Source organism: Aspergillus novofumigatus (assembly GCF_002847465.1).
Source record: "Aspergillus novofumigatus IBT 16806 chromosome Unknown P174scaffold_1, whole genome shotgun sequence".
NCBI classification, from domain to species: Eukaryota; Fungi; Ascomycota; class Eurotiomycetes; order Eurotiales; family Aspergillaceae; genus Aspergillus; species Aspergillus novofumigatus.
The window spans coordinates 3,077,571-3,093,056 of record NW_020194274.1 but is presented as its reverse complement, the minus strand read 5'-3'; the positions used below and the strand labels follow the sequence as shown (position 1 = coordinate 3,093,056).

Below are 15,486 nucleotides of genomic sequence, written 5' to 3'. Positions count from 1 at the left end.
CCACCACCGCAGCAGTTGTAACCTGCTCCATGATCTCTTCTTCTCTCGACAAACCATGGATCAAGCTATAACCATGAATCAATGACACGATGCCCATCTGCATCGAATGCTCTTACCCCGTCTCGCATCTGTATAGCACTTACAGCCGCGCCGACGACCGCTCTTTGGGCAAGGGTGTGCGTCTGACGCAATGTCCACGGTGCAAGCGCTTTGCGGACAAATATGTGGAACATGATTTTGTGGTGCTCTTTATAGATCTAGTTCTGATCAAACCTCAGGTATTTGGTTGATTCTACTTTTGCTGGTGTACACGATGACTTAATGGCCAAGGTCTACCGACACCTACTCTTCAACCGACTAGGGGGTAACAATGATCAATTCGATGTACGGACCAACCTTCTACTTCTTGGATCACTGCTGATTTTGCTTATTTATAGCGCTCAATCATCCGTCTGGGAATTCTTCTCCTTCTGTTCGATGTATACCTCACCTGGGCGAGGATCGAGAGGTCCCCACACTCGCAGCGTCCTGGCTTGCCCGCACACCCATCATCGTGCAATACCTCTTCTTTCTAAGCTTGAACGCCGTCGCAACTCTTGCGCATCATCTCACGGTTAGGCTGCTTGCCTCTGTGCTCTCACCAACACCGTATGGCAGCAGCAGCACCACCCACACAAGCGGAGCCGAAGGGCCTGTCCTTTCGAATCCCTCCACCCCCGTCTTCCCCTCGTTCTCGTCCCAGTCCCAGTCGGTTACACCGTCAGGGCAACAGTCACCCACCGCCGGAATGGCAATGAGCCCGACGAGACTTACACCTCACGGTTCCTCCCTGGACGTCTCACTCGCGGCCAGTTCTGCTGCGCTGGGCACCTCGGCGTCCACCACCAATTTCGGTACTGACCAACATCACCACAACCCCGCGTCTACACCGCAGGGATCGTTCCCCTTCCCTCCTCCGCCGCCTCTGCGCCGTGCGTCCACCGCGCCCGCGCAGAGCATCCAGCCTTTGCCGCCGCCATCCCCGGCGAGCCCCACAGCCATTAGCACCGCCCTGCTCGTCAGCAGCTGCGCGAAACTCTTTCCAATCCTTCTCGTCATCTGGGGTCCCGACGGAAGCGGCAGCTCGTCTACACCCGTCGAGCAGGACAACGCAAGCGCCGGCGGGATGACACATTCCACCCTGACGCAGCGGATGTTGAGTAGATACACCCCGACCGCAAGCGCAGCCGCTCCCGGCGCGACGGGACTCGTGTCCTCGGTATCGTCGTCCCTGCTCGACAAACTGGTCTCCAGCCTTGCCTGGTTGATTCCGGCATCGGTGCCAACGAGCTATCTGACGAATTGTGCCGAGTTGGTCGGCTCGCTCTTCTCGCTTGGGGCAGCGGACACGCACCTCGGGCTGTTGAGTAACGTCGAAGCGCTGTATATCCTGCTCGGGTGCGGTTATCTGCGCGCGGTGGCCTTGGCGGTGGCCGGCCTGCTGGCGCGGTGGATGGTGCAGAGGGTGATTCTGGGTGCCGTGGGCATCGGCTAATCCAGTCTACCATTTCAGTCGCCATATCTCAAACTCATGATACCTCAAATCTGAAATTAATCTCTAGAAAAAAGCGCTAAAGCAACCAGCCGTGTAACCAGTCGAGTAATTTGTGCCCCGCATATAAAAACATAGGCCACTATACAGCCACTCCCTCCCAGTGCCCTCCGCCCCAGTCACTCAATCAACCCCCCACCACCAACAATCAACCAACTGGTAGAACTAATGCGGTACGCGATCAGGCCGAATATCCGCCCTCTTCGGCACAATAAGCGGATGCCACTGCGCAAGGAACGTAATAGCTACAGCACATCATCAGCCTTCTACCCCAAAATCACCCCAACAGGAAAAGAAAAAGAAATACATACCCCACATCAAATAACACGACGCAAGCGATAGGATCAATGTGCTTCGCCACAACCTGTCATATCATCATCATCATCAGTATCAACCCGTGCACGGAAACGAAACGGAAACGGAACGCAATGCAGCGTAAGGGAAAGAAAGAAAGAAAGAAAGGAAGCTCACGTCTGGTTCTCCCCCTTAGGACTAAAGATCCATGCTGCTAGGGCTGCAAGGACGACGACCACGAGGCCAATGATGAGACTCCATCTGTGTGTGCATGCTTGGTTAGTGTTTGGTTTGGTTTGGGAGGCGAGGAGGGGTGTGGGTGTAGGCGACGGACCCGTTTGCCATGGTTCTGGTTGTGGTGGTGACTTCAATAATGTTCTGGTCGAGGGCTCGGATTGATATGTTTGATAGACTGCGGGGTGTACAGGACCAGCCTGATACGTTGAATATTCGAATCGAGTTCGTACGGGGATGGAGTTGGGAAGTTGTGTCTGTCGGAGAATGAGGCAGCGGAGCTGTGAGATGAGCTAGAGGTTCGGAGTACGGATAGAGGTATCCTGTTGGTGACGTGCGTATGGGTCTTGAGGTTCGGTAGCTGAAGACAAGCTGGTTTAAAGTAGCGTCATGCACGATTGGTTCAGGCACGGCTGTGGAACGCAACGGGTTGATAGAGGCAAGGCTTTAGATTGCTTCTCTTCTTTGGAGGGTCGGCGGGAGCTCTTGAGGTTCTCCATACTCCGTGCTTCGTTGGTGTCTTTGCAGCCTGAGGGCTAAGGCATCAATGCGGAACCGTCTTGGCAACGTTGGACCAGCATCTGTGGCGGTGCTGTGATGCTCATGTCTACGAGAGAGATAGATATACAGTTACAACGATTGTAAGTAAGATAGACGCAATAATGATGACCAGCAGTCTACATTTGCGGAAAAGATATATGGATATAAGTCTGTCGCAGAAACAGTCGCGTTTATCACAATGTGGCTGACGAGAAGGAGACAAAAACTAAAAGAAGAGAACAACACGCCCAGGCGCAGTCTAAGCACCCTCACGGCTCTTACGGTAGCTAGCCTGATGATCAATTAGAACGGGTTTGGACGCGACCAAAGCAAGCTTGGGATGACATACCTCTTGCTCAACCTGCAATCCGTCCACTACAGGAGCCAGCTCACTGAGAATCTCGTAGGCTCTCTTGTGGAACTCGAGTTGCGCAGCAATCAAGTCTGCCAAGTTCCGCAGAGGCTCAGGGGTGTCAAGAACCTAGACCATGTCAGCGCGGGTGTACATCCACACAGACCCTGAACAAAACATACATTCTTCATCACACTCACGGCCTCCTCAGTCTGGCCGACAAATTCGTCTTCCGCCTGTTCAATCTCCGCACGCGCCTCCTCGCTCAGGTTGTCCAGATCACCGCCGGCAGCCGCCTTCCGCCTGGCCTTGATCGAGTCGAGCATGAGCCGGGCATTCTCCACGTTCTTGCGCGCCTTGGCCGCAAACATCAGGTTGGTGTTCAGGGTAGTGTTCCAACCAGCCAGGAAGCGCGACTGGATCTGAGCGTCCTGCGCCAGACGGGCCTCGCCCACCTTCTCCGAAGCGAGCGCGTACTTCTCGAGCGCGGTCGCCAGCGGGTCCTCGCCGGGGTGGACCTGTGCCAGGGTCTGGGATCCAGCAAGAGAGGCGCGCGCGATGGCATGGTTAAAGGTCTTGGGCTGGGGTTTGGCCGATGGAGGGGCGACCAGGGCCGCCTGCGCCTCGGCGGGGGACGCGGCCTGCGACAGGAGCTGGACCTTTTCGCTGATGGTGCGGCCTAGGTCATTGAAGGACTCGCGGATGTTGGGAGGGTAGTCGTAGGCCTCGTTGGAGTACTGGGAGCTGTACAAGAGGAAAGGTTATTCATCATGTGTAGAGTCAACCGGGGGGGGGGGGCACATATTGACACCTACGTCACTTGGAGGAGCTTCTGGTGTACCAGCTTCAGCGCATCAACGCGCTTCTCGAGCTCGATGTATTCATCAGGGAGCTGCGTCTTGTCTTCAGCCTGACCCAACTGCTCCTTGATCAACTGCTGCGTGCGCGCAGCAAAGGGGGTGAAGCTCGCGCTGTTGAGAGAAAATGACACCGTCATGTTAGCATCGCATGCTATGTTAGGCAGATACGCAGAATAACCCCATGACAGGAGGTTTCCAATCATCTCATCTTACCTGAGGTTCTTTCCGAAAGCTTGGAACTTGTCCATGGTGGCAGATTAATTCGTGGACCGATGAATACAACCGATGTAAGCACAGCCTCGAGTACTGGCAGATTGAGAATCAACTTATTTGCTGCAAATTGGTTTGTTTGGGGGATGACCGTGCGGGATGTCTGACATCGCCCGTGCTGCTCGACACCGCCTCGATTCGCTCGCACCGCCACTATTTGATCCTTGTCAACAATAATCCCTCAATACCCTAAGGTACTCCACGTCGCTACAAGGGTACTGAACCTCCATCTAGAGGCTGCTAAGTCTGAATCACTTTCTTATGGATCGGGAAATCCGGATTACCACTCTGGTTTATCTATTGCTGTTAACTGCCGACATGCCCATATATATAATCATGATAAAGCAAACATATAAATTGCACGAGGTCGCACATATGCAACAATCAAACGCAGGGGGTCGTATATTAATCAGCAAATTTATCTTCAATAAGAGATAAACATCGTCAATCGCCTCGCCAGCATTGCCAGAAAATAAAAATATTGCTCCAAGGAAAAGGATTACATCCATAATGATACAGGAACGAAGAAGCAAGAGACCCGAAAATGAATAAACAAGGTGTTAGTCGTGATGAAGTCGGATGAAGTCGCATAAAAGTCATCCTTCAGGTTAGGGTTGCCATCATGGCGCGGAGAATTCGGGGATTGGGGCCTATACAAAGTCTCAGAAATCTTTCCAGCAATGCTTCGCAGGAACACGGCCAACATACCTCTGCGGTCTTTCCTCACCTCGGTAATCTCCTCGACCTCACCACTGGGAAGGGCGAGCTGGGTGTCACGGATCATTTCGTCTCGTTCGCTGATCTCCAATCGTCTGAGCTCGCGAAGATCCTCATCGCTGTCTCGAGGGCGCACGACGATGGCAAGAGGACCGGTATCGCTCCTGTCAAAATCGACGTGATCATCATATCGCTCCACCAGCCGTACTGGAGAGGAGAGTCCGCGACGGCGCCCATGGACTGATATTGATCGTGTACGGGAGACAGCCCTCGTCACTCGCTTCTCGCTGAGCTCGTAATGGCGCGACGGAGATCGGTGGCGGGAGGGCGATCTTTCGATGATCCATGTCTCTTGGGTGGCTCGGGGAGAGATGGCCTCCATCGTAAGTCGCTCAACAGTTCTCTCTCTTGGCCGCGCACGAATCGGCGATGGTGACCGGCGAGTATATATGGTCCGAGCTGGCACAAGAGTTAGCGAACATTACTTCACAATGGAGCACGTGGCTACTGACTTTCTGTCTGGCGCCTGATCTCCCGACTCAGGCTGATGACTTCGTCGATCTGCTCTTTCGAAAGAGCCAACTGGATCGTGATTCGGTCCTCCTACAAAGTGTTAGCACCGACAAATCCCTCCTCGTGCGATTCGTATGTCATCCACGTACCTCTTCCTCATACGGATATCCCAACTTCTTGATCGCAAGTGTGTGCACCAGTCTTCGAGGCATGCGAGTCTTGCCCTTGCGGGGATACGGCTTCTCGTATCCAATCTCTTCAACTAGTTCCTCGCGAACGCGACCGGTCGACCGGCGCGGATGAGCCGCGTACCGATCTCGCTCCTGGAGGATTCGGAACTCCTCGTCGCCGTAGTAATCTGGCTCTGCGATGCGAATGTCTTCGTAATACTCAGTCTCTCTGTGTCTGCGGGAGGGACGTCTCCGGGGAATGGAAGGCGCACGCGGCTCGCGAGGCAGATGCCCGCGGACGTAGTATTCATCTAGCTTGCGCGAGGGGATGCGGTCAAACGTATCCAAGGAAGACTGGCGGCGCAGTAGGCGAGGGCGCGGGGGAGGGCTGTCACCGCGCGACCGTTCGTAGGTAACCAGTGGACCCGAGTTATGAACCAGATGGTCGTCCTCGTAAAATCTGTCCGACCGGCGGGCAGGAGGACCGTATCTGTCAACCTCGTGTAGACGGGATTCGAAGCGCTCTTCTTCGGACCGGGGCGGACGGTCGATGACAGGAGGCCGAGAGTAACGGCGCTCTCGAGTGCGCTCCATCCTCTCGGAGGAGGAGCGGTAGTCGTCGTACCGCGCCATGAATACCGTAGATTAGCTTCGACCGTGTGACCAGAGAACGGGTCGAAATATTCGTGGGTTGATGGTGGTCAACAGATCTCTGTATATGACCTGAGAGTGAACCGTGGGTGACGACAGCGGCTGACTCGGACGGCCCGCTGACAGCGGGGTAGGAAGAACCGTGGATAGAAGGGGGAATTTCAATCACAGCAAAGATCAGGAGGATAAAGGAGTGAGAGGAAGTCGGTGTTGAGGACAATAAATATGGAAGAAGAAGCCAGATATGGGAGAAAGTTTCGAGAGAACAAAGGAGGCCTCGAGTGATCCTTCAGCAGAGAACTGCCTTAGAGATGGGCCAAAGCCGATAAGCCCAAAATAATAATGAGTGGATGACGTCTGGTGTGGAGATACAAGGCGTTACCGTAATATTCCATCGTTCCCATACAGACTGCCTCGTGCCTTGGTAGGGCCAGTGTCACGATTGAATACCATACGCCTTATCGTAAGGTAGATCTATTTCTAGGCATCTCTCAGGAATCACTCTTTCTCTCGCCACGATTGCTACGCCTCCCTTCAGCTCCTTTCTGACATTGCGAACATTCTCATTTCCTCTAGAAATCCATAGCCTATAGCCTGACTTAGCCTAACCTATTCTGCTTGCCCCAGTTGTGAAAAGGAGAATCTCGTCGCTTATCTATTCCCCCCTGCAGAAGCTCCACTTGTGACCTGGGAACCTCGCTGCCCAATCCATACCAGCCACATGACTTCTTTCCTGACACATTCGAATTTATTCATAATTCTTTATGACCTGGGACCATGAAGCGCGAGCGTATCTATTACAATGAAGGAGGGAAAGGGGCATAAGGAAAGTGTCTCGAATACACTAGCACTGACAGGAAGGATATCTACTGCAGTTGGGCGATCTGAGTGGATGCATAGCAGGAATTGAATTCGGCCAAGTGGCTCCAAGCAGCAGCGGGCAGGATTTTTCTGCAATCGGTACGGGTATATAGCTCTTTTCCTGCAAGGGGACTGGCTGCCCGATGTCTGCTATGTGTTGGCCCGAACACATTTCTTGTGTACCTGCATCGCCTACCCCAGGGTAATGGTTTCGTTGTCATGCATGTATTATTGTTTGCAGACTCGAGGCAGCGAATCATTGCCTGTGCCACTGGAAAAATTTCATATTGCCCTCTTGCCCTTGTTCTGCAGGTCGGGATCGCCCCGATGAGGCACTGTGAAACCGTTTCGTGAACACGACTTCATTATGGGGCAACAGCCAATCTTCCTAGGTTCTTTACAGGCGCTGTGAAGTGTCCAGCGACGATGGTGTGTCGTCCAGATGGTCTTGCATTTCTAGAGCTTGAGTTCATGATCTCAAAGTGCCAAGTGCCTGAGGCATCTGTCGCGCAAATGCGACAATATTACCTGAACAGATTGGGGACGCAACCACCTGGTAATCTTATCACGTCTCAGCTTAGCGGAAATTATAGTATATAGTTCTGTGATGTCGAAGGCGTGTTTCTGTTTATGAGAAGCCTGTAAAGATTCAGACTCGAGTCACGCTCACGGTTCCGCGAGTGTTGACGCTGGAGCTAGAAAGCTCGCAGTCTTCCTGGGTATACGCTTGACGTAAAGAAGTAGTTCGGCACTGAAGAATATCTGTTATCTCCGGTCGTCTGTTTCCAACTTCAGAACATCGTCTTCCAGGCTCAGGAGCCCCATTGCCCAGTGAACATGCATCGATTTACTAATAGTAACGAGTCTCCTCTCTGTGTTGCCACCTGCATGGTGTTCTTCATTAACGCCTTCCTCGGGTGACGGGTCCGGCTCTGGTCGTTTGCGGAGACTCTCTTGCGTACGTTCATATGGAGGGCCGCGCCCCTGCTTTGCGGCGACAGCCCATGCATTTTCGCAGCCAAGGGCTATAGCCTCAGACGATTTCCAGCCAGTCAAGCGCGAGACATCGCGTAGTTTCGAAATAGTCCAGCCGCGTTGGGCAGCGTCAACAAACTGAACGGCTGCAAAGAAAATAGGCACAGTCATCTCAATCAAGCAGGCCCCCAAGGTAGGGCTCAATTTCCCCGCCTCCACGTTGAACCACTGGGGGAAATATATACCGGCGGCCATCTTTCCGATAACCTGAGCGTAATCAGCAGTCGTAGGCGCTGCCACTCCTGCAGCGACCATCATAGCAGGTGGCATTGACGGGTGCAGTCTGTGTAATAGAACTCGACCTGCATAGTAGAATCCCCACACCACCGCAACCGTATGCGTGCGGTACTGCAGCGCTGGCCCGAATGGGGTCGATATAGGAGGGATAGTGTCAGCTGGCAGAGGAAGGAAATCAGGACCGAGGGCACCGGCGAAGGTATCAAAGGCAGCCCGAATATCTTCCCACTCGCTCTCTGCATCTTCATATGACATGACATCTCCCTCTTCATCCTGACCCGGCGACGGACTTCGATGTGCTGTGCCAGCAAACGCCGAAGGGAGGCGTGTCGGTCCTCTTGGTGGAACCATGCCATACATGGGAGGTGAATTTCCTCTCCCTGCATTGGGACCACCCACGGGCGACTGGCGGTTAGGTTCAGGCCCACGGTTCTGTACAGATCCCGGAGGAGGCCCTCTTGGTCCGTTCGCACCGCCCTTGGCAAAGCGAGACATGAATTTGTGAAGGCCCGGACCTGGTCTCCAGTCTTGGCCAGTGGTTTTAGCTACACGCAACTTTCGTTTTCTGTCACGGTAACCGAAATCAGTGAGCCGGGCGAGCAGCAGCCATAGATGGTCCGCTGAGCCATAGACAGCATCCAATCGACCAATACCGGCGCGCGGTGGGCACTGGCCCCAACGGGAAAAAGGTAATCTAGCTGACGATGAGCATGTTAAAAGGCCAATGATCAAAAGAGGACAGTCACTAACATAAGTCCGCCGCCCCCGATGAAAGCCTGGATCATGTCTTGTTTGCAGTACCACCAGTAGAGATCACATTGGATTCTGTAGGTCTCAATGTCTTTCCGGGTAAAGTGTCTTTCGCGCGAACGAATACGCCCATCCTCAATCTGGCCAAACTGGTCATAATTGACCGCCCGACCCAGAAGAGCTCCTATGAACTTCTCATCAATGCTGCTTTCTTTCTCAGCAAATGGGTCATCCTCCAAAAATCCTTCGTCGAAGGCATAGTAAGCCGCATAAGCCGATTGGTCTTCCAACATTCGCTGCTGTTGAGCCCACACCCTCCGCCGGTGAGATCGAATATCACGTGTGAGAGTGGCGAAATCAATCTCGCGTACCAACTGGGCCGATCCTGCGACATGGCTGTTCCACTTCGAATGCTCGGCAGTCATCACTTCATAATATGCCAACAGGAGTGTAGCAGCCAGGGTGCCAACCTGTTTGCGCCTTTGGGGCAGACCTACCGCATGACCGACTCTCTTGAGCGCATAATGATAGTGCTTCAACGAAACAGTCGGGGGCGCTTGTTGCAGATACGAGATATGTAAGCTGCTGAGAGCAAGTATGGCTTGAAGCAATGCTTGGTGCTCTAATGCCTTGAGAGGCATTGTATGTGTCCACAGGCCTTGCTGAGCTGCTGGCACTGGTGAGCCAAGCGTGTGTGCAGAATCCGCAGGATGTCGCTCGAAGATTGATAAAGACGGGCCAGTTGAATGGATAAAGTGGACGAAGATTCGAGCTGTCTTTGGGTTATTCAAGGGAGACGAGCCAAGCGTAGGGCGATAAGAAGCAAGCATGTTGGGTTCGTTCAGATAGGTCGTGAAAGACCGCAGCTGCCGTTCATCTTGATTTGCAGAGGCCACAATGAGGCTGAGTTGGTTGAAGTCTTCGGCCGATGTTTGTTCTTCCATTTCTTCATCAGATTCAACATCATAGTATTCTTCACTTTCGTCATCCACGTAGGTGAGTTCGTTTGAAGATGTCATCAGCGGGATGGCTGTAGGTTCATGCACTGATTGTTCTTCCTGTCTCGTACCTGAAGCGAACGCGGTTGTGGTTGCTGGCCCAGCTTGATACAACTTCTGGTACAATGTTTAGTACAGTGACGAGCCAGATAAGATGTGGTCTCATACCTGAGGAATTTGTGCAGTTACAAATGCTAAGGTAGGGTCCATCGACGTCCCTTGCGGATTCATGACCGGCACTGGAGCTTCAGGCCACGGTGAAGCCTGCTGAGGCGGAAACCTCTGATCTGCTGCTGGAACGATATTGTACGTCGGCGCGCCCATTCCATGTCGCGAATGGTCTTGACTTTGTATATCCAGCTGGTGCTGCGGGAAGTCAAACGGCAATGTTGGAGCCCCTACAGTTCCGGGTGCGCTGGGACCGGAGACAAGAGGTGCTTCATACTGCTGCGGTCGAGGTCGCAACGTATCCATATAAGTTTCTTGTACTCCTGCACTACCAGTTGCGTTAAAAGTAGGCTGTCTCGTGGCTGCTAGTGGGAACGGCCGCGGCGCCAACAACGGCCTGTTGGAGCCAGCCTGTCTCAGCTGAGAGAGCTCCTGATCATAATATCCAGTTGGAAGCGGGGCTCCCGAGGATGTTGGCTGCATCGGGGCATTGAGAGCTTGGTTAGTGTTATACGCTCCGAATATGCCGATGGGATTTTTGAAGATGACACGCTGAATATAGCCCTTGCATTCTCGTTTTGATTTGACACAATTGTTGCATATGGGCTTCTCTTCTCCGCATTTAATGCGGCGTTGTCGACAAGCTATATTTCAACGGTCAATGACTGTTGTAATCCTTGCCACCATCATCTTGTTTTGAACATACTAAGACACCCTGTTTTGGTGCGTTTCTTGGGGAACTTCTGTGCAGACGCGCTCTTCGGTTCAGTTTCCGCCTCTGGTTCTGCAGCCGCAGCTGGTATATCTGCGACCCGATTTGTGTCTGAATCATTGGTCAATGGCTCCCGTTGAGGGCCCTCGAAAGCTGCTGTCTCCCCCATAACGATATACTTGGTGTCGAGGTGAGGCTGTTTCCATAACCGAGAGGCAGCGTGGGCCGATGAGGTTGAGAAACTGATTTAGGGAATAGGAAAAAGGGATAGAAGAGAGGAGATACCTCTAAGACGAGTCCCTGGGGGCCCAACAGTTTGCATGAGTGGGGAGATGCAGTTCCACTAACTAGAGGCAGCACTGGAGTGGTAGCACAAAATGATACAGCCCTCAATTGGCCCGAAACCGTCGGCCAGATTTTCCAGGCTTCTCCACTGGAGTTTATTTACTATTTAGTCTCTTAGGTTCCGCGGCTCCCGCAGTGTTGAAGTTTTGAGGCGTGGACAGTTCGAATAGTAATAATCATGCTTTCTTTTCAGCAAGGCAGGTCATAAGGCCCAAAAATTGCCAAAATATGCGAGTGACTTGAGGTGGTGCCTATTGATCAAATTGAAATCGGTGGTTACACTCACTGCCTTGTTAGGCCTTAGGTTAGTCATCCAGTCTGCAGATATGGTCACTGCTGACAAGGGTGTTCGATCGCTTTACTTGGCAATCATGCGCCTGGAACTGAGATATATTGCATCTTCTAGTTGGGTTCTGGCGTAAAGATCATGAGCAAGGGATTTGAGCACTCTTGGTTGCACGACCAGTACGAATCTTTCGTGATCCCAGAATAAGATAAGAGACCGAGGCTCGGACTTACGTATTCTCTGTGACGTAGGAAGTCACTAATCCCAGGTCTCTTCCCTGTTATGATGAATCAAAAAAGAAACGGAGGAATGAGCCGATCTACTCCGTAGACTGCTCTCGACCAAGAACAAGCTTAAAAATAGCTTGATTCTGACACTCTTGCTGTCTGCTGATCTGGGAGGGGCCGGGCGCGGAGAACTCAAGGCTGACCTGACCGCCTTTAGCTCGGACCAGCAGAAATACTGGTCGCTTCTCACCGCCAACGATATTTTTTCCTTTTTGTGTAGAGAGGTAGAGGCTGGACGCTAGCCTTGAAAAACGACGCTGGCAGAAGAAATTGCTTAGCTTGCTCTCGCATACGGTTCTGAGTCGGCACAGAATCAATACTCCTAGATTTATCGACAGATATCTTACTTTGCGCTGATATCGTAAACTGGCTCATGCAATCATGTTTGCCGTCCCAGGATGGTCCGTTCCGAGCTCTGCTCTGAAGCAGCAGGAGCCTGCATCGCAATCTCAAAACCAGTCTCAACAGACCAATGGATCGCCGAAAGCAGGTGCTAAATCCAACAAGCGCAAGCGCGGCAATGACCATGTTACCAAAGCAAATGTTGACGAAATGTACCGTCGACATATCGAAGGTCAGAAGGGCACCCCGAAATCCCGGAAGCAGGGTGCAAACAATGCTGTGCAGCCTAGCAAGAAACAAAAAAAGGAGCATAAGCCAGGCAATGAAGCATCTTCTACGTCAGGAAATCAGAAGAATCAGATGAGGAAAGACGCCCACAAGGACAAAGAGGATACATCGAGCGGTGCTCAGGATGTCGGGAATAAGGCAGATAAGAAGGAAAAGAAGCAGAAGGATAAGAACAAGAATCAGACCAAGGAACAACAGCAAGAGCCCAAAGAACAGAAGCAAGCCGCTTCTTCTGCCGGCGAACCCGTTATTCCTCCTGCTCCGCCGAAAACAGAAGCGATTCTTACACCGCTTCAGCAGGCTATGCGGCAGAAGTTGATATCTTCCCGTTTCCGTCATCTGAACGAGACGCTGTATACAACACCCTCTTCCAAGGCCCTTGAACTGTTCACCTCCAACCCCGAGCTCTTCGATGAGTACCATGCGGGATTCTCTCGCCAGGTCAAAGAGTCGTGGCCTTCCAACCCTGTCGATGGCTACATTTCGGCTATCCGCAAGAGAGGAGGCGTGTCGTCAGGTTCTAAGAAGGGCAACAGACCTGACAACAAGAAGAACGCACAGGTTCCGCCGCTTCCTCGGAGACCTAATGGCCTCTGCACAATTGCAGATCTGGGCTGCGGTGATGCCCAGCTCGCGCAGGCTTTGACACCCTCAGCGCAGAAATTGAACCTGAAGTTGCTCAACTTTGACTTGCATGCTCCACAAGGTTCACTCATCACCAAAGCAGATATATCTAATTTGCCCATTGCCGACGGATCCGTGGATGTGGCTATTTTCTGTCTTAGCTTGATGGGCACCAACTGGGTGTCTTTCGTGGAAGAAGCGTGGCGGGTGCTTCGCAGCGATGGCAAGGGCGAATGCTGGGTCAGTGAGGTCAAGAGCCGCTTTGGCAAGGTCGTCCGCAAGAAAGCCCAGATTGGTGCACGCAAACCGCTTAGCAAGTCCGAGAAGAAAAAGCTCAAGAAGAAGCAAGCGGGTGAGGACGATGCTGGCTCTGATGTGGACGACGCCGATATCTATGCAGAAGACGCTCGTAAGGCCGATGATGACGAAACTGATATCTCGGCCTTCATTGAGGTGTTCCGCACGCGTGGCTTCATTCTCAAACCTGAATCGGTTGACAAGTCGAACAAAATGTTTGTGAAGATGGAATTTGTTAAACAAGGTGGTGCCCCGATTAAGGGCAAATATGCCTCTGTCGCTGCAGCAGGAGGACCCGGCAAGAAAAGATTCATCGACAAAGCGACTGATGTCGGCGCTGGCCTGTCTCCCGAGGAAGAGGCACGTGTCCTCAAGCCTTGTGTCTATAAAATTCGGTAAGAGACATGCATATTTACATGTGTATTTAGCCATCAATAGCTGTATATACTACAAATACCATCTAGCTAATCCCCTGCATAACGATGAAAACTCATTGTACAGACTGCAAAGTTACGGCAAACAGAGTCAGGTTTCGCAGAATGTTTATGTCATTGCTCTTCTATCAGATGTCAAACAGACACCGGTCCACGGCGGACGTCGTAAGTTTTCCTGATATATGTAGGCGGAATCTCAACATACGTCCATTAAATCCTTACTCATTGATTACCGCCCAATTGCGCAACAGCCCGGCCCATCTCCTCGTCATTGTAGATATGAAAGCCCTTCTCTTTAGTAACGCTAGCCAGCTGGACATTCTTCGCATCCAACTTCTCCTCCATGACCTGTTTCAGCGTTTTCAATACCAGTGTCTCGGCCTCGGGCAGTGTCAAGGAACGATGGTATTCATTCTGTAATTCCGCCTGCGCACCTTCGCTTCCGGACCCGATGGCCTTTGCATCATATCTGTAAAATGTGCCGGATGGCTCGGCGTGATACCTGAAGCGTAAACTCAGATTAGTACAATTCAACGACAGAACCGGCCAACAGGCGGCTTAGAGCATATGACTGTGTGATGCTGGGAATGTTCAACGTACAGTTGCGGCCCATCCTCATCATAACCCGCGATTAATAGGGCAACACCAAAAGGCCTGCTCATGACACTTTCATCATCATCACCGGTCTCGCCGAATCGCAGTGCAAGGTCGCAGATCGCCTGGGTCGTGCTCTCTACTCTCAGAGGCTCTGCATAGTGAAAGGCATGGTTCTGGCATTCAACGCGGGCGTGCTCGACCAGGGACCGGGCATCGGCCTGCAAACCGGACATGGCACATCCGATGTGCTGATCAATTTCGACAATCTTTTCGACGGACGACGCTTCGAGAAGCGTAGATGTGACACGCTTCTCCACTCCTAGAATGACACCTTCCGAGGTAGCTACCTGAAGGGAAGTTAGGGACAGGCCAAACTGATTCTTCCATCTCCGCCAGTAAAAGCAAAAGCAATTCAAATTAAGAGGGCCTTTAGTGAGGGATGAACGTACACCGATCGCTGTCGATCCCAGTTTGATAGCTTCAAGCGAGTATTCGACCTGGAACAGACGCCCTTCGGGGGAGAAGGTGCTGTGATAATTTGGATCATCAGAACTGGGAATCATGGCAAGGAGCTAACAGAGGAGACTTCGGGTTCGTACTTGATTCCACGGTCTATTGGCAGAGCTGGCGTTAGCTGACCGCATCGGAGAGGAGGTTGCTATAGAGCTTACCATATTCCGATCGCGCGATGAACATCTTGGATTATCTCCGCAGTAGGAAGTAAGAAAAGAGGCTTCAGCGAGGAGAGGTTCAATATAGAAGCGAATCCAGAAGAGGGACGAGATTAAGAATGACGGCAAGTGGTTGGTGAGGTGGGTGGAAGCTGTGTCTTGGAGCTCGGGTGAAGCTCTCAAACAACTACGCAAGTCGACGGAGCCTGGCAAAGAGTTGACGGAGGCCTCAGGCTGCAAGGCATCATTTGCGCCTGATACGTTAACTCCGCTGCCTTACCGGATCAGGAAATGTAAACTGCGGTACGGTACATGCTTGGCGGGCAGCAACTGGGTCTGTCCTTGTTTATCATTGCTCTTCT

At 52.2% G+C, this 15,486-nt stretch overlaps 7 protein-coding genes across 7 annotated transcripts; 2 read left to right on the top strand and 5 right to left on the bottom strand.

Annotated features, from left to right (window-relative positions):
* Nucleotides 1–89: 89 nt before the first annotated feature.
* On the top strand, nt 90–1,601 carry P174DRAFT_447521 (sterol homeostasis protein ARV1; the record flags this gene model as incomplete). Its single annotated transcript, XM_024828670.1, has 3 exons — nt 90–278; nt 331–364; nt 438–1,601. The coding sequence occupies 3 exons, from the start codon at nt 90–92 to the stop codon at nt 1,532–1,534; spliced, it is 1,320 nt and encodes a 439-aa protein (XP_024687548.1). The 3' UTR covers nt 1,535–1,601.
* A 6-nt stretch (nt 1,602–1,607) lies between these two features.
* Nucleotides 1,608–2,587, bottom strand: P174DRAFT_437388 (V-type proton ATPase subunit E). Its single transcript, XM_024826291.1, has 4 exons — nt 2,220–2,587; nt 2,063–2,146; nt 1,903–1,955; nt 1,608–1,836 (listed from the first exon to the last, which is right to left on the bottom strand). Exons 1-4 carry the CDS (start codon nt 2,228–2,230, stop codon nt 1,757–1,759), a joined length of 228 nt encoding a protein of 75 aa, XP_024687547.1. The 5' UTR covers nt 2,231–2,587; the 3' UTR covers nt 1,608–1,756.
* Nucleotides 2,588–2,787: 200 nt separating this feature from the next.
* Nucleotides 2,788–4,225, bottom strand: P174DRAFT_437387 (BAR domain-containing protein). Its single transcript, XM_024826290.1, has 5 exons — nt 4,085–4,225; nt 3,827–3,982; nt 3,194–3,755; nt 3,009–3,140; nt 2,788–2,951 (listed from the first exon to the last, which is right to left on the bottom strand). The coding sequence occupies exons 1-5, from the start codon at nt 4,117–4,119 to the stop codon at nt 2,919–2,921; spliced, it is 918 nt and encodes a 305-aa protein (XP_024687546.1). The 5' UTR covers nt 4,120–4,225; the 3' UTR covers nt 2,788–2,918.
* Nucleotides 4,226–4,421: 196 nt separating this feature from the next.
* On the bottom strand, nt 4,422–6,583 carry P174DRAFT_437386 (uncharacterized protein). Its single transcript, XM_024826289.1, has 4 exons — nt 5,521–6,583; nt 5,371–5,461; nt 4,850–5,317; nt 4,422–4,791 (listed from the first exon to the last, which is right to left on the bottom strand). Exons 1-4 carry the CDS (start codon nt 6,172–6,174, stop codon nt 4,745–4,747), a joined length of 1,260 nt encoding a protein of 419 aa, XP_024687545.1. The 5' UTR covers nt 6,175–6,583; the 3' UTR covers nt 4,422–4,744.
* Nucleotides 6,584–7,818: 1,235 nt separating this feature from the next.
* On the bottom strand, nt 7,819–11,122 carry P174DRAFT_362913 (putative C6 finger domain protein; the record flags this gene model as incomplete). Its single annotated transcript, XM_024821886.1, has 4 exons — nt 7,819–9,019; nt 9,076–10,190; nt 10,242–10,885; nt 10,948–11,122. 4 exons carry the CDS (start codon nt 11,120–11,122, stop codon nt 7,819–7,821), a joined length of 3,135 nt encoding a protein of 1,044 aa, XP_024687544.1.
* A 695-nt stretch (nt 11,123–11,817) lies between these two features.
* Nucleotides 11,818–13,898, top strand: P174DRAFT_437384 (25S rRNA (adenine645-N1)-methyltransferase). Its single transcript, XM_024826288.1, has one exon. The coding sequence runs from the start codon at nt 12,253–12,255 to the stop codon at nt 13,819–13,821; it is 1,569 nt and encodes a 522-aa protein (XP_024687543.1). The 5' UTR covers nt 11,818–12,252; the 3' UTR covers nt 13,822–13,898.
* Nucleotides 13,899–13,955: 57 nt separating this feature from the next.
* pup2 (proteasome core particle subunit alpha 5) lies at nt 13,956–15,309 on the bottom strand. Its single transcript, XM_024826287.1, has 5 exons — nt 15,125–15,309; nt 15,053–15,065; nt 14,903–14,981; nt 14,457–14,800; nt 13,956–14,358 (listed from the first exon to the last, which is right to left on the bottom strand). Exons 1-5 carry the CDS (start codon nt 15,147–15,149, stop codon nt 14,079–14,081), a joined length of 741 nt encoding a protein of 246 aa, XP_024687542.1. The 5' UTR covers nt 15,150–15,309; the 3' UTR covers nt 13,956–14,078.
* Between the last annotated feature and the right edge of the window lie 177 nt (nt 15,310–15,486).